General features: G+C 42.7%; 4 protein-coding genes and 1 long non-coding RNA gene across 11 annotated transcripts; 3 read left to right on the top strand and 2 right to left on the bottom strand.

The window, feature by feature from the left end:
* Nucleotides 1-143: 143 nt before the first annotated feature.
* LOC129581303 (histone deacetylase complex subunit SAP18-like) lies at nt 144-1,406 on the bottom strand. Its single transcript, XM_055472292.1, has 2 exons — nt 1,164-1,406; nt 144-1,042 (listed from the first exon to the last, which is right to left on the bottom strand). Exon 2 carries the CDS (start codon nt 1,035-1,037, stop codon nt 501-503), a length of 537 nt encoding a protein of 178 aa, XP_055328267.1. The 5' UTR covers nt 1,038-1,042; nt 1,164-1,406; the 3' UTR covers nt 144-500.
* Nucleotides 1,407-1,600: 194 nt separating this feature from the next.
* LOC129581241 (phosducin-like protein 3) lies at nt 1,601-4,283 on the top strand. The gene is made up of 6 exons (XM_055472208.1): nt 1,601-1,722; nt 1,786-1,906; nt 1,973-2,057; nt 2,126-2,269; nt 2,725-2,933; nt 3,921-4,283. Exons 1-6 carry the CDS (start codon nt 1,717-1,719, stop codon nt 4,055-4,057), a joined length of 702 nt encoding a protein of 233 aa, XP_055328183.1. The 5' UTR covers nt 1,601-1,716; the 3' UTR covers nt 4,058-4,283.
* Nucleotides 4,284-4,623: 340 nt separating this feature from the next.
* Nucleotides 4,624-8,991, top strand: LOC129581399 (uncharacterized). 2 transcript variants are annotated; one of them, XM_055472429.1, is made up of 13 exons: nt 4,624-4,742; nt 4,807-4,925; nt 5,033-5,355; nt 5,432-5,570; nt 5,932-6,024; nt 6,381-6,556; nt 6,690-6,863; nt 6,926-7,128; nt 7,188-7,310; nt 7,379-7,481; nt 7,559-7,787; nt 7,945-8,078; nt 8,143-8,986. In XM_055472429.1, the coding sequence occupies exons 3-13, from the start codon at nt 5,196-5,198 to the stop codon at nt 8,202-8,204; spliced, it is 1,596 nt and encodes a 531-aa protein (XP_055328404.1). In that variant the 5' UTR covers nt 4,624-4,742; nt 4,807-4,925; nt 5,033-5,195; the 3' UTR covers nt 8,205-8,986. The 2 variants fall into 2 exon arrangements, with proteins under 2 accessions (XP_055328404.1, XP_055328405.1); XM_055472430.1 differs by having other exon boundaries at nt 4,807-5,355; nt 6,834-6,863; nt 8,143-8,991.
* On the bottom strand, nt 8,519-11,753 carry LOC129581403 (uncharacterized). The gene is made up of 3 exons (XR_008689507.1): nt 11,441-11,753; nt 10,130-10,314; nt 8,519-8,773 (listed from the first exon to the last, which is right to left on the bottom strand). It is a non-coding gene; the product is annotated as an uncharacterized LOC129581403 (long non-coding RNA).
* Nucleotides 9,434-21,654, top strand: LOC129581397 (rotatin-like). 6 transcript variants are annotated; one of them, XM_055472426.1, is made up of 15 exons: nt 9,434-9,956; nt 10,008-11,889; nt 12,134-12,192; nt 12,684-13,327; nt 13,761-14,195; nt 14,476-15,143; nt 15,426-15,935; nt 16,038-16,719; nt 16,778-17,135; nt 17,425-17,907; nt 18,134-18,506; nt 19,134-19,892; nt 19,950-20,473; nt 20,740-20,932; nt 21,348-21,654. In XM_055472426.1, the coding sequence occupies exons 4-14, from the start codon at nt 12,702-12,704 to the stop codon at nt 20,905-20,907; spliced, it is 5,586 nt and encodes a 1,861-aa protein (XP_055328401.1). In that variant the 5' UTR covers nt 9,434-9,956; nt 10,008-11,889; nt 12,134-12,192; nt 12,684-12,701; the 3' UTR covers nt 20,908-20,932; nt 21,348-21,654. The 6 variants fall into 6 exon arrangements, with proteins under 6 accessions (XP_055328401.1, XP_055328398.1, XP_055328400.1 ...); XM_055472423.1 differs by having other exon boundaries at nt 10,008-11,878; XM_055472425.1 differs by having other exon boundaries at nt 10,008-11,878; nt 12,134-12,179.
* The last annotated feature ends 814 nt before the right edge of the window (nt 21,655-22,468 follow it).

Below are 22,468 nucleotides of genomic sequence, written 5' to 3' on the forward strand. Positions count from 1 at the left end.
ACATACGATATTGCTAAACTTTGTGTTACAATTGTACTAGTACAATATGTGAAATCATTATCAATGGTTTAGAAGACGTATTCGTCATGATGGAATAAAGGCAACTGAGAAAGTAATTTTCTAAAAAACGTACAATACAGAATTTGCACGCCTTTAATGATTCGGAAATCAGAAAGCAGTAAAGTCTGCTGACTCTGTTCCACAAAAACGGAACAAGCCAAAAAACCTTACAACATCATCGCTTCTGCTCGTATTGCTGATTTTCACTGCAGTCGTGAATTGCTCAATAACAGCAAATTTCGCGTAACACAATAATAATTGCAACAAAACAGCAGCTGTGCTCGCAAGTTGATAGATGCTACACAATACAATGAAGTGGAAAAAGCGGAGCGATTCAAGCATACTTGCATTCAATTCAGATAACATTCTGCAGGAATCGTAAGAACTGTCAAGAACGTCTCAACAAAGGTGCACGACAAGACCGTAACCGTAATTCTGCTTCATCGCCGCCTGTTCTCACGGTCGCGATAGCCCGTCCGATTCCCTTCCCGCTCCCTGTCCCTGTCGCGATCATTGCGAGGTCCGCGTGACATGTGCGAATGAATGCACACATCCAAGACGTCCCCGGCTTGCACGTACCATTCCTCCAGGGTCTTATTCTCCACCCGTTCATCCCCGGGCTTACTGCCAATAAATACCTCCCCCATATTGCGGCTGCGATACCCTGGATGTTGCTGTTCCGGCGTGAGCAAGTGGAAGCTCAACCGCGTACCCAGCCGACGCGCTTCGGGACGGACTTCGCGGATGATGTTGGTTAACTCGCGGAGGGTGGCGTCCACCCACGTGTGAATTAACAACAGGCGCTCGTCGTTTGGTAGATTGCCAGAATTGATTTCGGAAGGTTTGAGATGGGTATTGGACTGGATGAACGTCCGAATTAAAATGGGGCAAGTGCTTTCACGATCCACAACACGTCGTTCGCGTTCCGTGTTCAGAATGACGGTCGCCACTTGGGACTCGATGCGGGGTGCAGCCATCGTGCCTGGAAAGATGCAGATAGCAAAATCGGTAGCTTTTAATAACTCATTCGTTTAAACAGCTTCTTTCGCACAAGCAGTGGGAAACATAAAGTAGCCCTGTCAGTGGCATGTTCTGCAACTCACCCGTGGCTGTAACGCAGAAACATCAAAATCTGAGTTAAACCTCAAATATTACCAAGTAAAATCCACAAAGAACCTTAAAGGAGGCTCAACAGCCTGAACTTAATAATCAGCTAAACAATAAACAGATACCGATGTCGACGAAATGCACTATATCGATAAACTGTTAAAAAAGAAAAAGATGGCCTTTGATTGTCATTTATGTATATAATATGAAAAAAAGAAAAGAAAAAGCTACCTGCTACTCAGCGCAGAAGAATAAAATAGGGTATATATTAAAAAAATCGGCAGTAAAATGTCTCACTTTGCAAGCGACAGTTGCTGAGCCACAACCTAGGGCGGGCGAACGCATTTAATACGGCGTTAGTGAGACATTTACAGTATAGTAGCTACTAGCTACGAGTACTGTAGCCTACTATTCTTTTCTTAGTAATCCTACAGTAGTGGCGCAGTCGCTTCCTTTCATGGTATGGCCAAAATTCAAAAAATTACTTACGATTTAGTTATTTGTTTGGTTTGCTGGTTTTGTATTATTTGTCTTTTATAAGGTTTAGAAATGCAGGTGGGTAGGCGTAATTTGTTTAGACTGTTCTGAATTGATTCGATACTGAATACTGCTTATTAGGATCCGTACGCCGATACCGAGTGGAACGATGCATTACGTAAAGCTGGAATTTTGCCTGAAAAGCCACCCATACGAACGCAAGAGACGGAATCGGAACCTGTATCGCTCACGCTCACTAAGGGTACTCCCTTATACCTCGGTCTTTTAGCTGCTGAATGGAATTACTGTACTTGATTCGGGGTTTAAGATGGCACAAAGGATTATGCTACCATGACGCTGGACGAGCTTGACGACTTCGAAGACGATGATCCAGAGTTTTTCGAGGAATTTAAGTGAGTCATTCACAGTGTTATTCGTTTTACCGAAAGATTGGTCACCACCCGTGCATTACGTATTAAAGGAAGAAACGAATGGCCGAATGGAAGGAAAGTTTGATCAAGAAGCGATTTGGAGAAGTTTTAGAGATCTCGGGTGTGGATTACGTGAAAGAAATCAATAATGCTGGAGAGGGCATTTGGGTGGTTCTGCATCTCTATAAGCAAGGGTATGATAGGCAAGGATTAGAAGTAATCGTGCTCGGATAACTTTGTTGCTGTCTGCTGTGCTTTTAATAAGAGAATATACTTATTAAGAATATTAACTTTAGGATGGACATGGCAGCAATCGTAATCAAGCAATGCAGCACATAAAACATACTAGTATTATTAGTACATACTGCATTTAGGCAGCATTTTAATTGTGTTTTGTAGTTAGGTAATTCTTAGTTGATCACATTTGCATACGTATTAATTTAGGATTTTGTGTCTTGTGTTTTACGAGCAGTTGTTTGTAAGACCTGTACAAATAGAAGACCGAACCCAAAAAATGCGGGATGTGAAACACTTGTTGAACTTTGGCTCTTGTATCCTGTTTTCATCACTTGTTGCACGTTATGTTTTGTATTTTGTATTGTGTTGTACTTATTGCATTGTATTTGTTGATTCGTCTATTGTTTTGCAGATTTCCCCTTTGCGCATTGATAAATCGTCATATATCTGCACTAGCTCCGAAATTCCCTGACGTGAAATTTGTAAAGAGCATTGCCACTACGTGCGTGCCAAATTTTCCCGATGCAAGCCTTCCGGCCATTTTTATCTACTTTGAAGGAGATCTGAAGCGGCAAATAGTTGGTCAGCTGGAGTTTGGTGGATTGAATCTTACTGAGCAAGGTCAGATCTGAAATACGAGTTATCATTTATGGTATCATGAATGCGATACACGAATGAATGGTCAACTATATTTTAGCTTGTTTCTGATATGTGTTTCTGTGCTGTTTCTGGAAGTGAACATCCATTAACTTCGTTGCTTAAGGGATTTGGCCCGGTACATAGCACCAAATTTGTATACATGATAATACATCCAAGGCAACTTTCGCTGTTGCGCACTCCCAAACACTTTTTTGCATTGCTTTATGCTATTTTGTAGCCAAAGGATTCGTATACATATCTGTAGGCGAAAAAACCGTTTGTGGGCGCAACATCCGGTTCGGGAGTCATTAGTGAAATAAAAATCCAAAAGTTTAAACGCGCGGAGGTGTACCAAAAGTCTCATTATGAACCGATGCTCTTCAAATTTTGCACGAAAACACACATTACTATGAAGATCGTTTTGGTACCGAACCAGCTTTCTACCATTTTTTTCAAATTTTAATATGAATTTCAAAAATTTTAAAAATTAGTTTAAAATTTGAAAAAAATGGTAGGAAAGCTGGTTCGGTGCCAAAACGATCTTCATAGTAATGTGCGTTTTCGTGCAAAATTTGAAGAGCATCGGTTCATAATGAGACTTTTGGTACACCTCCGCGCGTTTAAACTTTTGGGATTTTATTTCACTAATAACTCCCGAACCGGATGTTGCGCGCGCAAACGGATTTCACGCCTACGTATACAAATCCTTTGGCTACAAAATGTCATAAAGCAATGCAAAAACGTGTTTAGGAGTGCGCAATAGCGAAAGTTCCCGTGTATGTGCCCGAATTTGGTACTATGTACCGGGCCAAATCCCTTAAGTTGTTTTATGCTTTCATTGAAGTTAAATTCAATATCTGGTGGTGGATATAGTCACGTAGAATCACAATGTTGAATAGTATTACCGTACATAAAATTTTCGCAATGCACATGTGATAGGGTGATTCATGTAGATTTCGTTACATTCAGGGCTTGAGTGGATCCTCGCTCAGGAAGGAGTTTTGAAAACTGAATTAACGAGCGATCCACGGTTAACGGCTAACAACCGATCGCGAATCACAACAGTGCGGGGTCAAAATCGTGCTGATGATTCCGATGATGAGTAATTTCTTCTTGTATGTGCTCCGTTTTTAATTTCGTTTTTATTGTTTTATAAACGCATATATTGTGAAATCCGATGTTAAAAATTTAAGTGATTTCTTTCACTTTTATCGAAGATTTCAGCTTTGTTCCTATGAAGTCTTGTAGAAAACTTTTTTCTGGTGATGAGTTCTGGCTGTTAGTTGCGCAGTTTGCGGTAATTATTGGGTTGTACAACATGGGCATACTAGAGTAGACATTCGATTCTCGTACAGCGCAGTATGACAGATTTATTTTTTTGTTTTTTTCATTGCAGGATTGTACAGTATGCAAAATGCCTTTTGTCACAGAAACACAGATACAGAAACTTCACCTTACAGAGAAATAACACACCTTGTAACCCAAGGGAAAATAAAAATTTTGGTTGATTTTGCAGCGTTTAAATTCTATTAATACGAGTATTGGATCTATTTTTATAATTTTATTCGTGTACGAGTACTTAGTACTGATGTAGTAATGTCATCGCGGTCCACTGTTGTTATCTTGGGACTTGTTATCCGCGGATATTCCTTATTATGTCAAAAAATGGGCAAAAAAGCTGCATATGTACTGTAATATGCCCTCGACAACAATGGCTATCAACCACCATTCCGCCAGTGAACAACTTCACAGATTATCATTATTATCCTAATGTAGAAGCAAAACAAAAAAGTAAGTAAAAAACAAACGCAAAAAAGTAAGTAAAGTTTCACAAACTATACGTACCCACTACCAGGTGCATAGACACGCCCCTCTGATTGTGAGCGGAAGTTGTTGTGAACGCAAGAGGCCCAGCAAAGCCCAGCACCAGCTGCTAGCAGATCTGCAGCATGAAACTGGAAAGGTTTTGTTTTTGTAAGCAGTAGCTGAGTTAAGTAGGAATTCGCTTTCTCAGTACTGTACTTTAATTGCTTTTTTCCCTTGCTTGAAAACTCTTTTGCACGTTAAAGACTTGTTTTCAGGCTAGCTCGACGATAGAGCTCATCTGGCTACGTTTCGTTTTGCACGTTTTGTCATATGGATTTTGGTCTGGTGTTCATTGCACTGCTTTCCTATCCCATCGTTCTGATTTAAATTTGTTAAACGTGGTTTGGAACCACTTCCTTGAATGCTCTGTTAAATAATATGGAGACACGTGCAGCTCGTCAGAAACGGCTTGTGGAGCAGGCGAATAATGCCTCCAGGAATTCCATTGCACCTGAAACTGCGCTCACGGGCCGTGTCAGTACTGGAGGTCCTCGATTGTCCTTTCTTTGTCACGCAGATAAGGGAATAATCCGAAAAGGTCAGTATATAGCCCCTCTGACAAGTGAATAAAAGCATTGATGATCCTGGATTTGTAAGTTGTGATTTCCGTGTAGACGATCGCGTGTGGGCATTACAAACGGACGAAAAAGGCAGTTCGCTGTGGCGATTGGCGAAGGTCATTGATGCTTCTGATCCTAAAGATTTCTCCAATTCGGACTCGTATTTGGTGCATATCTTCAGACAATCAGCTAGGTGAAATCTGTTCAATTCTGAAGAACTGAAATTAACGCGCTCCCAACCAGAATCTCTGTTCTTTTGCTTTTATAACTTTTAAAACTTGAGCACTAATGATAATCACTAATGTGGTATGCAATTTATTTAAAATTGCTCCGACATGAGTTATCGATGGTAGTATTCTGCTTTATGATTAAAATAATGTTAGTGTAATAATCTGTTTTTTATCCAGTGTCCCGTATTGAGTAGTCTGTAGAAATGACCCGTAGAGGCCTCGCGCACATTGTTTCGCATTGCTGGATTACTCGATATTCAGGGATTGGAACCCTTTTGTGTCGCGCTTTATGGGTAAATAAAAAATATTTTACTGCTTTTCTAGTGCGGATACTTGGTTGTCCAAAGATTCCATTTTGACTAACACGGAGAAGAATCGTGCTGATGTCGTGAAACTCAACGGGGATTTGGAAAAGCAGTGAGTTAAAATGAACTACGTTGTTCGTTGTACTCGTAGTGGTTTAATGAAATCAGCCTTGTACCCGGAACTTCCTACCTTGCTGAAATTTGCTTAGAAAATTAATATGGTTTGCAGATTTTGTTTTTAATGTCGGAAGTCTGTATTATATCATAATGATAATTATTATGATGGATTGTGTGCGTATAAAGCACTTTGGAACATGTGGCTATTTTTAATGTACGGTTATGTACGGTATGTTTTTTATGTACGGTTTTTATGATTTATGTAGCTGGTACGTATGTAGCTGTTTTTGGTCATTCGGACTTTCCTGCATACATAATAATGATTTTATGCTGACTGGTGAGTCGCTGCAGGAATCCAAAGCCTTTCGCTGTCCGGAAATCCGGCCACCGCAGCTCGCTCTCAGCTGCAAATGGAAAATCTGGCGACTCGATGCTAAGATCTCACAATCAGAAAAACGCCTCTCAGTTGAAACTAGAGAAAATCGGAGAGGAGCAGAAAGAAAACGAAGATAAGAAAGCAAATGCTTGTACGTAATGGATAATCTGGCAGTTACATATTAGGCACATTGGGGAAGCAGACTCGCAATTTGATACATCCGTATATAACAGAGTAACGAAAGGTTATAACTGAAATGTGTGTTTGATTTTAATCAAACGCAGCCAAGTCCTTAATTCCGCTACCACGTAAACAGCGATTTCCATTTCCTCCGGCCAATATTGCATCTGCCGCTGAACCCGCACATCCCGTTATGAACTTTGACTATACAAGTATTAGGATTTCATCTATGCATGAAAAACTTTCAGATGGAATTTTGCGAATTGTGCCCGGAATGCGTAAGCAGATCGTTTTCTTTTGAGGCATATGTTGTTAGCTAGTGAATGTTTCTCCTTTTCAGGAGTTGTCAGCCATCCTACGTTTGGTGTAGATGGTGGTGATATATTTCGAGTGATGCGTACAGGGATTCTTCTCCGTCCGGAGCAAAGGGCGCCGAACACATTCGTGATGGTCAGCATATGTAAAAAGCCTTCCGTCCTGCCGGCAGAGGAATTTCATCCCCGTTGCTTGCGAATATTGGTAAATGAACAAATGGTTCAGAAAGTGAGTATAGCGGATCTAGCCGTTTTAATTGTCTTTTATTGATGTCAGTTCTGATGCAGATGTTTCCGGATGGCAAAGCACCGTACCCTCAGATCCCGTTGGAGATTCCAGCATCCGAAATGAACGATGTGAATGTGCTGGAGATTTCTTGGGTAGAATCGACACCTCAGGAGTTGGCAGTGGTAAGAACGTTACTTTGTTCCAGTAAGTGATTATTTTTTTTGAAATCAGCTCGCCTTGATACTTACAGGATTATTATGTATACGTGTACCTGGCCAAGCGGAAATCGGTTACGCAGGTGGTGGAATCGACGATTACCAATACGCTTACTTTAGCTGAATGTCTGGCACATGGTAATTCCTCAAATCATGGTGATTTGCATCGTGTATCCGTATGCATATTTCAGGGTTTTGCATGTAATCATTTGCAGAACGCGATAGTGAGCTAAGCAGCGATATCACAACTGGATCGCGGACGGTTCAGCTAAATTGTCCTATTTCGAAGCAGAGGATCGGTCTTCCTGTTCGTGGACGCTATTGCCGTCATTTACAGTGTTTTGACGCTGGTAGTTTCATTTCTATTAACTTCGGACCCGCTGCACGATTCCTCTGCCCTTTATGCGCTCAGGTTGTGTTGCCACATCATCTTGTTGTCGACCAGTAAGTTTAATACTTGTTACGTCGGTGATCTGCGTTGATTATTATCAGTTTTGATAATCGTGCGTGAACTGCCGTGCACCTGTACTGCTGTAGGATTGATTTGGTAATGGAACACAAAATTGTCTAATTGTAAGCTAAGAAGGGCATCTTTTCGCAGATTTTTCCAGGAGCTGTGTATTTTTACAAAAGAACATTGTGTGGAGTTGCTTTTGGACGATCTGGGAATCACCGCGCGAGAATTCACTAGAAAGGTTAAGGTGCCACTCCAGGTTTTGACGAACATAGCGCAAAGTGAGTTATCTTTATGACTTCGAATATAGTCGGCTGGTTAACCTGATGTTTATTTGTTTTACAGGCCGCATGCCCGGGCAGAACACAGCTAACGATCTGAATGAAAGCGTTGTTTGTTTGAATTAAATCCTAATCTTTTGCTGCAGTGGAACCACCGGATTGAGATCTTCATAGCCATGTAAGTGGTTAATGGTTATAGCCGGCTATCGTTGGATATTGTTTGGTAATTTTCGTTTTTTGCTGCAAAGTGCAAGCTTTGTCTCGGGTTAGTTTATTCTTTGAGATGCCAAAATGAGTACATATGATGCTAATTTCTGTGTTTAAATTGTAACGTGTATTATTATCTTATATTTTGGCTGCTTTTTGGGGTAAAAATTATATTATTTTGCCCACTCTATTTGCTGTAAGTACTAAAAAGTAAGTACTTTCTGCATGTGAATTCCTGGAATCCTGGTTTAGTGCCAGAGACACGAAAAAAACTGAATGTTGGTACTCGCATCTGTAAATTCGTTGCTAATCATGCATATACTCAGAACATGATGCAATTCAACTTTGCGGATTCTGTTACAATCTTATGCAAGAGATCAAGAATGCAAAACAACAAACATAGTTCGTTTTTTTGTTACACATCTTTCGCCCGATGACTTTCGGCTTCGAAGGCGCTTCGATTTCCGCATTATCAATGTTCACACCCACTAGAAACAAAAAACAAAATAATGTTATCAAACGTTTGCAACACTGAAATGCAAAACCGCGTAAAAAATGTTATTCTTCGCTAAACGCTATTAAACGAGAGATTAATCGCTGCCTTGACAGTTAATTTTTGACGGAGTACAACCATTCTCTTTTTTTTCCCTGGCGATTCTGACAGTCCTGACTCACCGTTATGTATCTGTAGCTTGCTTCAGGCGATGGACCAGTTTGTAAAATACCAATCTTTATAGCTACTTCGAAAATTGTTTGTGCACCTTGGTTTGAGCTGTTTTCGGAGTGTATGGGTTCATTAGAAAGCTCATAAATCGCGCTTTTTAATAGACATAGTTTCAAAATCAACACTAATAGCATAAACGCGATAGAAATTTTTCTGTTGTGTGAGCATTAAAAAAATCTAAGCCAAGCACCAGATGGAACATCTTCAGGTCTGATGTTTTCAAATGGAACTTAAAATTATTTCACACACTGGGTTTATTCAGAAAAATCTTGAATAAAAAGCTAGGAAGATACAAGTTTTGAACATGGAACTAATTCTTCTTACGGAGAAAATCACTGAGCGTTGGAGTTCGAATGACTATATCGCAAAACCAAGAAAACCCAGTGTGTAGAATAATTTTTCTTTCCAATGGTACCAAGGACGACCAATTCCATTGCGGCAGTGGAATGCAATACGCGTAAAACTCTCCGAACTTTACTTCCAGTAAATCAAGGTTTTCGGGTTTTGCAAATGGTCCGCTGCATCGGTGGACCAGTTTGAGCAGACAACCACGCTACCTGCAGGCTGCGCATGGCGTTCATGAAATCGCCGCCTGCGCACGGCTGCAGCGGTACGCAGACACGCAGCCCGCGTGCGGTTGGGTATGCTTCGATTGAAACTGTGATGGCAGCTACGTGAATCGAACCGTGCTGCTGCACCCCTCCGTCGTTTTGGACCCGCGGTACCTTTTGGTTTTAGACGGATTTGGGTTTCTGTTCTGTTCTTTGCTTCTCAAAAGACTTCTCATTTTAAAAAGCATTTTTTTCTGTTCTAGAAAATGTAGTTACTGTAACTTCTCTGGGGATGAAGCAAAGCCAGTCTATCGCCTTCACCTAATTAATACTTTGACCAAAACCGATCATCCTTCTCCACTGCAACCAGTCAAGCCGTTTAATGATTTGATATCGGTAAATAATTCGAGCAAACATTAAACAATCTGTAAAGTGCGCATATTTCAGAGAATTGATCACCATATAAGCTCAGCCGGCATTTCCTATCATAATTTTTTGTTCATCATGACCGAAACCGACTACAGTGCGTTCAGTGCCGTTCACTGAGTTTTCACAAGAAGCTCGCCCACCTTCTTCTGGTAAATTGTTTAATTATTTGGTCAGACCGCAGTATCTCTAAGCCTTCGTGGTTGGTAATCCCCTCCTGACTACAAGCTGCGACCACTGCAACAGTATGTGGAATACGGGTGCGCGAAAGTTCGTCAGCTGCACGTTGCGGAAGTCCGTTATACTTGGATTGGAATACACGGAAGACCTATTACAAAAACGGCGTACAAAATTCTCCAACCAAAATCTACAAAGAAGATCACTCACAGAGACAATTGGTCATATGTACGAGGGCCCTTTCATAAGTTTTAGTCTTTGCTGCACGGTTTTGAACTAAATCAAATTTACTTTTTCGAATCCATAAAATCTACTTCTCTACTCTGTCTGCACTGCAGGCATCTGCTCCCCATTTCTTGAAACGAATTCAGAGAAAAATGACGCGGTAAAGAGGAGATCGACCCATAAAAATTCTGTTTCTCTTCTTTTTATGCTTTTTGCTCTTAGACATCTAATACTGCATTTAAAGTGAAAATTATTTTGAACTAGTAGAAGGCTAGGCTATGTTGATAAAATGGCTGCGTCAAGATATTCTTGCGTGATGTTGCAAAACAAATGAGCGAAAGGACGAAAAGTATAGGTGCGTGCTATCTTGGGGTTGCCCCGTACGGAGGCTATACCGTGTCAAAGTCAATCTTCTCCAAGCTTATCTGCGAGGAGTTGCAGCGATTCCTCGAAACCATTGCTTCCTAAATGTTTAGTCCCTCTACTACTGCTTTCATGGTTCAACGAGATTATTATTGTTCGTGCCTTCGTGGCTGTTTTACAAGAGACGTTGTCCAGATGTAAACATTAAAGTATGGTTCCTCAATTCCCTGGCCTACGTCACAGAAGATTGCCCAGCTCGAAATAGCTTAACCAGTCCACAAACGTTAGAACGTGATGGCAATGAATCAAGGAAAAGAATAAATAATTCGCCAAGAAATAAAACTCCAGTGTTCTTTTCTAGCAATTTCTTGAAATATGTAAAGAAAATCCGCGGTCGGTAAAATGTTAACTCATTATTGACGCGAGGCATTTTGAGCCTGGGTACCAAATACCAATGCACGAACGGATGCCAGTCGCCAGCCGTGGGCGGTATCACCTCGGCCATTGCCCTATGATCTAGTTATGAATGCTACACTTTTTGAACAATCAGATCATAATTTTATTAATTTTGGTTCGTATCAAAGGCTAAAACTTATGAAAGGGCCCTCGTATTAGTATTTCTTGTCACTTAAAACAAGGTTGTCAAACGTACCCAGGTATAAAATGCCTTTGAAAATAGAGAAACTCACCTGTTGTTGATAAAGCTCATCAGCAACAGCGGCCAGTTCCCCCAAAATTTTTAAGCTGCGGGCTATAGCCACCCACGTCTGATTTCGTGAGAGCCTGCAAAAGTATCTCGACACACAGGAAAGCAGGTTACCGGTACAAAACTTGCCATTTTTAATTTTCGGCAAATACGCAAGTGCGATAAAGTAGTGATAAAAAAGTTCGCATGCAGGAACTACTTGTTGCCTGTTGGATATGCTATATAAAAATGCATTTCTAATTTTCTGCGTACATCGGCAGGAACGGCACGACTGAGTGACAATCAAATCAAACTGCAAATAAAATGATAAAGCTTTTCGACCCTGCTGCGCATTTGCCAACGTAAATAAATTTTAGCACTGCAGACTTACGGAATATGAGGCAACTATTCGGTTTTCCATTTCCTGTCATTATGATTAAACGTAAGTAAGAGGTAAGTTCGTCCTGATCGAGGAAGCACCGCTAAACTTGGACAATGCCGGTTTTAGCAGTAGCAAAAAGCATTATTAAGTTACAGTAAGAATTACATCATTATATAGATATACTATAACTATATAACTTTCTAAGAGATTTATTACTTTTGCTAACTAGTAAATATTACTAAGTATTACATTATCATACCATATACTTACCTTCTTAGGAGATTTATTACTTTTTTCAAACACTGCGTCTTTTAGGAAGGACACATACAGTGTTTTTTAGGAAGGACACATACAGATACAGGTATTTTACATAAGTAAGTACTGCTATAGATATTTTACTATATATACACTTACTATATATATATTATATATGTATATTATATACTTATATATATATATATTATTATATACTTACTATATATTATATATTTATTATATATACTTACTATATATATTTTACTATATACTCATATTGCGTAGTGCGTAGTGCGTACATAACAGTATCATGATACAATCTAAAAAAAATTTTCGTGGTTCTTTTTCCAAGATAAGTAATTATAAAGTACTTGCTGAAGTCGCGGTGATACCGCACACTGGAGAAGTTACGTACGTAAATCACAGTATAAAGACCACCGACTCACAACGGCGACAATCCTTTGCCGTCGTTTGTGTTTGCCTGTTTGGAAAATTTGGAAAAAGTTTAAGTAAATAACTGCAAATTAAGTTAAATGTTTAATAGTCAGTAAGTGTTTTATAGTGCTTCTGATAATAACATTATTTAAAATAACCTGGACATTCACCGCAGATTTGTCATTTCACCGCAATGGAAGAACCAGATAGTGCGTCAACCATAGCCACGACGTACTCGAGCTGCTCCCCCACAAAGCCACTCGACAGCTTCACCAATCCTCATGCCCACACATTCCCTGATGTGCAGTCTTCTCGACCTCCGCCAATCCACAATAGGGATCACGACCCTGCTGATCCCTTCGCCATTGCCACCTTCCCCTGGATCGGACTGTCCATCCGTGATCACCAGCTGCTCAAGCGCCATGCACAGCTCTTATCCTCGGAGGACGTGCATGAGGCGGAGGACGCCTGTCGCTTGCTCTTGGATGTGTACATCCATGATTTCCCCGCGGAGATCTTCCTGCAACGCCCCGGAATTCTGCAGGCATTGTGCGCTTTAGTGGAGTCCAAGAAGGAGCCTCTCCCGTCGCAGGCTTTCGCCTGTTTGGAGGCTTTGTCCAGCCAGTTTGCTGTGAGGTTTCGCGAGGTATCCATGAGCATGCTTGCGGAGGAGGCCATTGATCACGTGCAGCTTGGGGATTGTAGTATGTCGGTCCCACGTTCTAGTAGCAGCTTTCCTCGGTCATCTTTTAATGCCATTTGGAGCGGTTCGCCGTCGTCGTCCGGTTCGTATGGCAGTCGGTCGACCACAGCATCGAGGTGCGTTTAATTGTGTTTGCATGCTGGGTCGGTTGTATTGATGTACTCTACTGAGTCTACTCGTACAATATTTTGCTTGCTAGATAGTGTTAGTGCTGTTAATTACTACATATTCATATAGTACTGATTGATTTACGAATGTTATACGCAATTTGTGTTGTCATTACTGTCATTACAACTCCGCCTAAAAAAATTCTTGCAGTTATGTGATGCTTAATGTCTGCTATTTTCCCCTTGTAATATCTTGTTTCAACGATTTTTGGTGAGGCTGCTTTTTCTGCACGGATGGCTTTGATTTTGTTTGCCTGTTTACTTTTTTTCCTCTGGTCGTAGCAGGGCGATTTATCCGGAATAATTCCCAACGATTCTTAAAAGTATATTCGATATAAATCAATTTTCATACTACTGTAAAACAATATGTCGATCATTTTAGGTCTTCCGCTTCCTTGGATGCGGTTTCAATGGAAACTCCCGAAGAAACCTTGGAACTGCAGCTGCGCCAGCTAACGTTCCCGGTGTACCTGTGCGCTGTGATCGAGTGCTGTCTGAACACTCTGGGCGAAACTCTCCCGTTGGGCATCGCGCGTCCTCTGCTCCTTTTGGATCTCACCTGCCGCCTCCTGCGCGTGGTCGTACATCCCAGCCTGTGGGTGTCCCAGTCACCGAGCTCGCTGAAAGTGGCCGAGAATGTCCTGCATTCTCTGAAAGCAGCCGGCAACCGCATTCTCTACCATGCTACACAGACTGAACGCGGAATGCACCACGTGCAGAAGTCCCGATTGATTTATGTTGGTTTGGTAAAAGCCGTTTGCATCTTACTGGATATCGTATCCTTGTCCCACGTCGATGTATTCCCGCCACCCTTCAGGTAATTAATTTTTAATCATCGGGATATTAGGTGAATTTTGTGGAAGGAATTGTAAAAAAGCGGCTTATGTAAATTTAAGGATTTTACGCTTTTTTTGGGCAGACGCAGAAATCGGAGAGCGTGAAAGCAGCTTCGAATGGAGATTAAATACTGTTGATTTAATTGAAATTGATTATTAAAAGAATTCGATCTGTATTATTTGTTTACCGTTAACCCTCCACGCTTCCCCTCTATCCGAATTGCCGATACATGGTAATAGTTTATTCAGTTTCATTTGTAGATCATGTATACCATGGATCTGCCAAGATGAATCTCTTGGGCTGTCTTATCCAGCAATTCGCGGTAAATGTCTTCGTTACCTTGAAGCCCTTAACCCCATCAGCTGTGATGTTTACGTCTCTGCTGTGGACGTTTGCTCAGCCATGACCGCCACCTGTGATTTTCTCAGAGGCTTCGATTCCAAATGCCCATCTGCCTTTCCCTCTCTTGCTCAGCGAGCGCTAAAAGGCATTCCCTCCTTAGTGTTCCACCAGAGCAATCATTTCATCGAAACCTGCTTTCAGCTGTGCTCCGCTGCCCTGGGAGCCCTCCCCGAGAAGTCTCGACCATTTATGAAGCTGGTGGTGCGGCTGCTGGCTTACCCCAATACTGGTGTACGGAAACAGATTTACGAATCGTTGTTTAACTTTTGCGCTGGAATTCTGAATGTGGACAGCGCAGCGGATCCCAACCGTGCACCTGGCCAGGAAGTAATCTTTCTTTTGTCAACGGAGGTGTTGCGAGAAGTGGTTCTCTATGGATTATTTCAGCAGGAAACAAGACTGTCGGCACAAAATATTTTATCCTTATTAAGCCAGAAGTTGTTGATAAGGAATAATGCTGTTTGGAATCGATTAAAAACGGTCGCCAGGACGTTGTTTTGTGGCTTATTCGTCCACGCTGATTTAGGTTTGGATTTGACTTTCGTATGTATTACTATTATCTGTGACACTTCATTTTTTTGCCTTATTCGTTGTCTTTTTATTACGAAAATCTAGGTTTCTCTGTATTTGGTTTTTTATTAAACTTTTTTTTCCGGCATTTGAGGTCATTCCCTTTTGTTAAAGTGATTCTTAATTTTTTGAATGTTTCTTTCGGGTTTCGTATGGTTGACGTCGAATCGGAATATGTGGAATATCGGAATATCTGGAATCGTGTTTGTGATGGATTGGTACATTTAGGTTTTTGCAGATTCGGATTTTGGAAGGCGAATAATATCCTGGGCCCAATCCCAGCCCGATGACGAGGCGTTGTTTGATTCCGTTACGCGTCTTCGTGCCGCTTTCGTCCTGATGTTCCATCCCAACCGGTTGGTGCGCGGCCAGGGTGCCGAACTTATCCTCAAGCGCATCAAAACAACAGCTTACCTCCGTTTGCATGGAGACACTCTTAAACCTGATGTCCAACATTCTTTCGATGATCTCCACGTGGAAGAGCCATTCTCCACCGAGAGTTTGGAGCGGAGTATGACAATTTGGACGGATACGCGGATGGATATGACGGTGCGTTGGCCAGCATTGCGGCAGATCTTTTTACACTTGAGGAAGCCTGAAGCACATCCCGCGTTCTATGGCATGCATGGACCCGATACCCTTGTTTCCATGTTGCGATTGATACTGGAGAGAACTGAATTAAACTACACACCCGAGAACTTGGTACTGTTGTTGGAAACAGTGCTCACAGTCCTGTTATACAACGACAGTAAGAGCGAAGTGATAATTGGAAAATTGAAAGTAGAAATGTAGCATGACATCTGCAGAAATTCGGTAGCGATGTTTGCATTCCGTTTTTTGCTTTTCGTAGAATGGCGAACAGAGAACGCCGCAATTACTCATATCTACGAGTATATCTTGTGCGTTCTGTCCCTCATACCGGTGGGCACTCCGATGTGGAATCAGCTGCAGTGCGCTGGATCCAGTATAATTTTTCTCCTGACATTTAGCGACATGATCATTCGTCGCGATGGATCCCTCTCAATCTGTTGCACATTTTACCGGGCTGTCCTTAATCCCTGCAATATGATGTTTCATGATTTTCATCAGAAGCAGTCCCAAGTTGGGTCATCCTGTGATCTCCTGCGTTCTCCTGTGGCGGAAATGCTCGTTATCCATTGGAATGTATCATTGGCTGGAGGCGTTACATCGCTTTTGACAGAAGAAAAAGACGTGTGGAATGTGGACTTTGCGCCGCGACTGACTATAGATGACCGTACTAAATTGGTGCTGCGTACTACCCACCCGATGTGGGGTTTTGTTGCGGCTGCGCGGATGCTAGAGAGCGCCGGAAGCCATGGCGCTGCAATGGAGGCGTTGGATGCTATGAAAGTCTATCAGATCTTATGGAGTTTTCTGCCAATGACACAACAAACAGAGTTGCCGCATTCCGTGGAAAGCGCCTTCCGGTACATCTCGGTGTTGCCTCATAACAGTTCAGACCTGCTGTTACTGAGCAGGATCGCGGATTTCGTGGCTGTGTCTGCTCAAAAGTATGGTTGTTAATTCAGATTGTTTGCGGTAGGATTTGTTCATGGAAATCTTATTTAGGCACTCGAGAGCTGGTCGAAGTTCCCCAGCAGCATGTTGGATTCATAGTCTGATTGTGGATTCTCGGAGCATGTTTGTCGAAGCGGTGAGGAAGTCTAATAAAGAACTGACGCTTTTGGCGACTGGGAAAACCAGTCTGCGAGTGCCGTACATTGCCGCTTGTAAAGCGTTAATGAAATCTGCCTGGAATCTTTTCGAACATGTTTCCAGCGTGGTAGGTAGCGATGAGTGGGATATGGCGCAGGTGTTGGAGGTGTTCATAGAAACTTTGCGTGGTACTCTCAATTCTCCGGTGCAGGATTTTGGAGCGCTGGTTGCTTCGGAAAAATGCGTGGCACTGTTTTGCAGCAATCCCCTGGTAGGTTTAAAAATTTATGCAAATTACATACTTTTTACAAATTTGGCCTCGAGTGCATAGCCTGCACGTAATGCCTAATATCCAGTAGTTTCAATAACATTATCTGAAGCTTTGCACGGGCAGCGCCGGGCACCAAAACGCCGCATGGCTTTTAGATAAAATACAGGTGCTATTACTGACTTACTGTCCAGTTGCAGGTTGGTACATATATAATTTAATTATACACTGCAAATGATGAATTAGCGCATGTGTTTTTGTGAAGAATATGAAGTGCGTATGATTTTACTAGGTGGCCAAGCAGCCGGAATCCATTTCATTCGTACCCAGTGTCATCTGTTGCCTTTCAACCATTACACAGAACAACAGCGAGCCGAGTGTATCTTTCCTTGGGCGGGCCATAGTCCGCTCGGCTGCTTTGGCGCTTTTGAATTTGGCTTGTTATCAACTGGAATACAACATGTTCCCGGCAATGCTAGAGTCCTGGAGAAGCCAGGATGAAAATTTTCTGTGGATACTGCCTCTTTTTGCGCACCGTGACCCTGTTGTTAGAGCAGCGGCTTTGAGCACGGCAGCCGCTTTGTGCTCGTTCAGGGAAGGACGGGTGGCGATGATTAATGCTGTTAAGTTTGTGCCCGGAGGATTGTGGAATACGGCGCTAAGCTTCGTCTTCAGTGAGGATGAGCCGGATTTAGTCAAGTACTCAGCCATCAGACTGCTGACCGTCTTGCTTCAGTTGGATGCTAAGCGCAGTGATTTGGTCTTGCTGGATGATGTGAGTTTGCATTTCTTCCGATTTCCCTGAATCGCGTCTACCGTAGGATTTATAAGAGTAATATAAGAACTGTTTGGTACGATTTGGTACACGTTTGGTTTGGACTGTCTGATACGATTGGTTTGGTCCGATTGGTACGAATCAGTACAAATTTAGTTGGAAAAAAGATATCTTTCGAAAATTATTTGGTTTTACACACGGGTGATGAGACTATATGAATCTTTAGGAAAGCAACGTTGAACTGGAAGGGAACGATGCCTTGTTCTCCATGCTGGATCGCTTAGATTTTTATCAAATGATCTTTCGATTACTGCAGAAATTTGGCGGCGCTATTCATAGTCGTACGCCCGGTGAATATTTGGTTGGAGCGGTGTTTAATTTATGTGCTACCATTTTGCGCCGTTTGGGCAAGCGCTGTTTGGTGAAATTTCAAGAAACACAGTTCTTCCATGCGGCTCTTCATGTCTGTTTTTTGGCTCGAAAATTTGTTGAGGATTCGCCGAAGATCGTGGACAGAGTGGGGGTTTTCTGTGATTTGTATGCGCTAATCATTGTAGCAGCCGGCTTGGAGGAGATCGTTACCAACGTCGTAGCCGAAAGTAAGTGAAAGAATGCGGAATACGTAAATTGTCAGAAACTTTTTGCGCTGCCTTTGTTTATGTGGTATTTTTGTGTTTTTTCCTGGGCATAACCTTGTAATTCGCTTACATACTTCAAGTATGAGTTACAGTACAAAGTATTTAATAGGTATTTAATGACAGGTTAAACGTTATCAGTCATAAAACTTTAAGCAAGCTTTTCAGTGACTTCATGCCGATTTTTTTAGTTTTTTATCTTGATCTCTAAAATTTGTTTTCCAGTTTCCTTTGCTTGATCTGCACTGCAAACAGAAATTGCCCTGGTCTTGTCCCAAGTAATTTTACAAACAGACCAGAGGAATTTCTGTCACTTTGATTGCTTCTCTTCAGTTATGCTGTATTCTGTAACATATCCTCAGTAAATTGTGGAAGAGCATAAATATGTAATTAGCTGTTCGTTTAGTCAGTAGTAAGTATGTTTGCAAGTATGTAGGTCGTGAATTGTAAGGATTTAATTTCGGAATCTGCACACCTGTTGCGCCGCTGGCGTGATGCGAGATGTGTGTCAACTGATAGTAATTAAAAGCTCACAAAGGATTTTGTACAACGGTCACTACGAAATTTCAAACGTGCGTAATTATTGTCCAGATATGCACACTGTGAGTGCTGCCTTCACCCTTTTGTCTACACCAGCCCCTGTCAGCCATACACTGTGGCTGAACATATACACAGCCCTTTCTATCTGCTTGCGCAATCCTTCTGTGAAAGAAGCCGGGTGGAAATATATAGAGGACCAGCACACAGCGTTATTACACAACTCCAAGTACATTTTGTCACTGGCAACAGTCGAACCGGACCACCAACGCTTGCAGATCGCCTACCTAACATTTGTCGAGTCCCTTACGGAACGCGATCAACCGGAGGTGGACGATTTTCTCTGGCGTGGTACGGAGACCATCGGTAGCTTGGTGACCAGTTTTTTGGTGGGACAGTTCGCCCAGCCGGCCGCCTGGGAGGTGGCTGGATGGAGTGAGTTGCTGAAGAGATTGCTGCTCCGCTACGACGCAGTGCGACGAGTCGCCATGGACAGCGGCCTCGTGGAAACGGTGATTGATGCGCTGCTGGAGATGGATTCTACCGTCTCCAAAGATCTCCACGTGCATTCACGCAATGTCTTGAAGAGCAGGATGACCGAGCCGGTGAAAACGTGTTTGGAGCTGCTGATGAATTTGTTGTTTGGGAATGTGGAGGCCAAGCGACTGGCGGTGAAGAAAGGGCTGGCATCAGTGCTGATCAGTCTGTGGATCACGATTGTTTGTGACGTTGAGAGCTTGCATATAATCTTCCTCAGACTGCTGTGTACTTTTGGAGCAGCGTGTCAGGAGTCGTTGGCGTCTTTTGTAAAAGGTAAAGGAACTCGTGAAATTCTCCTAAAACTACCTTTTGCATCTGCTGAATTTACAGAATCCGACCATTGTCACACGATGCCGCTGACCCTCTTCCACGTGATAATCACGGATTTGGAGGAACAACTAGCCCAACCGCTCCCCCACCCGGATATCACGCCGCTTCTCTTCGACCTCCTGGCCCAGATGTCGCTCAATCCGCAGTGCCGCGTCTTCATCCGCAAATCCATCAGCATCCATCGTGCACTGCCAGCACCCACCACAACGCCCCGACGACCCAAAGCCAGCCAGGTGCTAGATGCCATGTGGCTGCATGTACTGGCCAATCTGTCGTTCTTTGACGACGGCCTGTTGTTAATCTTGGCTAAAGAAGATATCTGCAGTATACTGTTTGATTATCTGGAGGTGGACGGTTTATTTAAGGAAGTGTACATATCCGCTATGCTCATACTACGGAATGTTACGTTCTGCCGGAAGGGAATGATACGGCTGACAGGAGCGCGGGGTGTCCTGGCCAGACTGCTGAGATTAAGCTCGCTGCACTCCGAACCCAAAGTTCGCGTATACGCCTTATCTTGTTTGGTAAGTGAAGGCAAGTCTGACGCTTTTGACTTACATTAGTAGGCCGTTCCTAGATTTTTCACAGTTGATCGTGGTTTTGATTTTAATTATCTTGCACAATTTCTGTTTTTTTTGCTGTTTATAATACATACAGTTGAATTAGTGATGACCTTTAACTTTATCGAAACTTGTATAAGCAATAATGAATGAAAAAAATGACCTTACATTTCAGTCGTACTGTGAATCGTACTTGTGTGGGGTTTTCTGAGTTGCTTCTAAATGTACAGTTGGAAGTGCTGCATGACCAAGTGAAGCTTCGTCACGCTGCCAAAGCCATCTGCTTTGATGAGCTATATCACGCGCGTGCCGACGATGAACCACAAATGTTCCAGCTGCGTGCCCGCGTATTAGCGTGTTTGGATGATCGACCAGGCGCTTCATATGAAGAAAGATGACAATAATGGACGTTCGATTGAGGAGGTAAGATTTCCGCATACTTTAGTTGTTCTGTCCTTGTTATCGCTAAAGCATGATGATCCGGTAAAAGGTCTGAGAACCCCATTCGTGACCGATTCAGTCTGGCCGAACCGCTCGCGCTAGTGACCTGCCGTTGCGGTGAAGTTGTAGCCGGCGGGATCGGACGAATCCCATAGCATACCACACACCAAACGTCGCTGCTAGGAATGCTCGAATGAAGCTGTTTCGAGTGTTTTATGCGGCGTTGGACATAACTTCGTTAATTGACATGTGGATTTGAGCGGAGTGGTGAGGCTGGACAGCTTCGGTCGCAGGGGGACGTTGATCACATTGTGCATCTGATTTTTCCTGCAGGCTGAATTATTGCAGTAATACGAGAGATGTTGAAACGATTCACTTATATTTGGTTATGTTCTAGATCGCAGCTGCCGAGTCGGCACACGAATGTCCTCAACCGAAGTCGCTATTGTTTATACTTTTGGGATTAGTGTTAAATAAGATTGTTGTTTTTTCGATGTTGCCAATCGCAGTGTCAGTATTGCTTTCTTTTTGGGCACCCTCCATACTTTTATTGGGATGTAAGAAAATTTGTTGATGTCTTGTTTATTGTTGCAGTTGTGGCGGGGCTTGCTTAAAATATCTTTTAACGTCAGTGTCGTAAAAATCAAACAAGACATGCAGAGTAACGTAAGTTTTACTGCATTGAATTCAACGAAAATAATAAGCTCGTATACAGCAAAACCCGCAAGTGTTATCCCTTCGTCAAACAAACTCACGTTAACACGGACCTTCGAATTCTTTGAAAAAAGCTATTGCTGAATTGCCTTTTGCCGCTTAAGAAATTCTATGACCTCTTTGGGCGGAGAATAGTCGACGCAGCACGTCTCCGTCAGTCCACAGCCCTTTCCATCTCCCGATATCTGACTAGAACATTTGCGGGCAATGTCGCTGTCCTGCATGCACACTCCATGGTGGCTGCCCAGCGAATTCACCGCATTGATGGCCACACACTGTTTCGGTCCCTTTTGCACTTGGGCCGTCAGACCGAGGCCCTGGCCGGTCAGACCCAGTGCGCGCGTCTCGTTATTCAGGGCGTCCACACTGGCCGAACCAGTCAGTGTCACCGCATTGTTCGCGCTGTTAGAGCCACCGGGCACAGTTCCTTCACCGGATGATCCGGATCCCTGGCCTCCCGCACCGGCCGATGGAGCCACGGTGGTTGTTTGGTAGAAATACGAAAATCGGTAGTTTTGAAAAGCTATATTCTGTTCGGTTACTACAGGTTGTGCGTATACCGGCGGGTTTGGAATGTCTACGATCGAACACGAAGATTGTTGAAATTAATACCCTACAGACCCGAGTATAGGGTAAAATATACGAGCTAGCTATTGAGGCAAAAATACTCATTCTCAGTTTCGTGTAAGTTTTGCAATCCGGAGGTAATGTGTACAGTCTACAGCACCTTTCGTCTTCTCATAAATATGGAACGCGGGCCTAACGCCTATCACTGAAAACTTTTTTTACTGGCAACAGATTCTA

This window comes from Paramacrobiotus metropolitanus, unplaced genomic scaffold (genome assembly GCF_019649055.1).
Source record: "Paramacrobiotus metropolitanus isolate TYO unplaced genomic scaffold, Prichtersi_v1.0 Parri_scaffold0000005, whole genome shotgun sequence".
Classification (NCBI taxonomy): domain Eukaryota; kingdom Metazoa; phylum Tardigrada; class Eutardigrada; order Parachela; family Macrobiotidae; genus Paramacrobiotus; species Paramacrobiotus metropolitanus.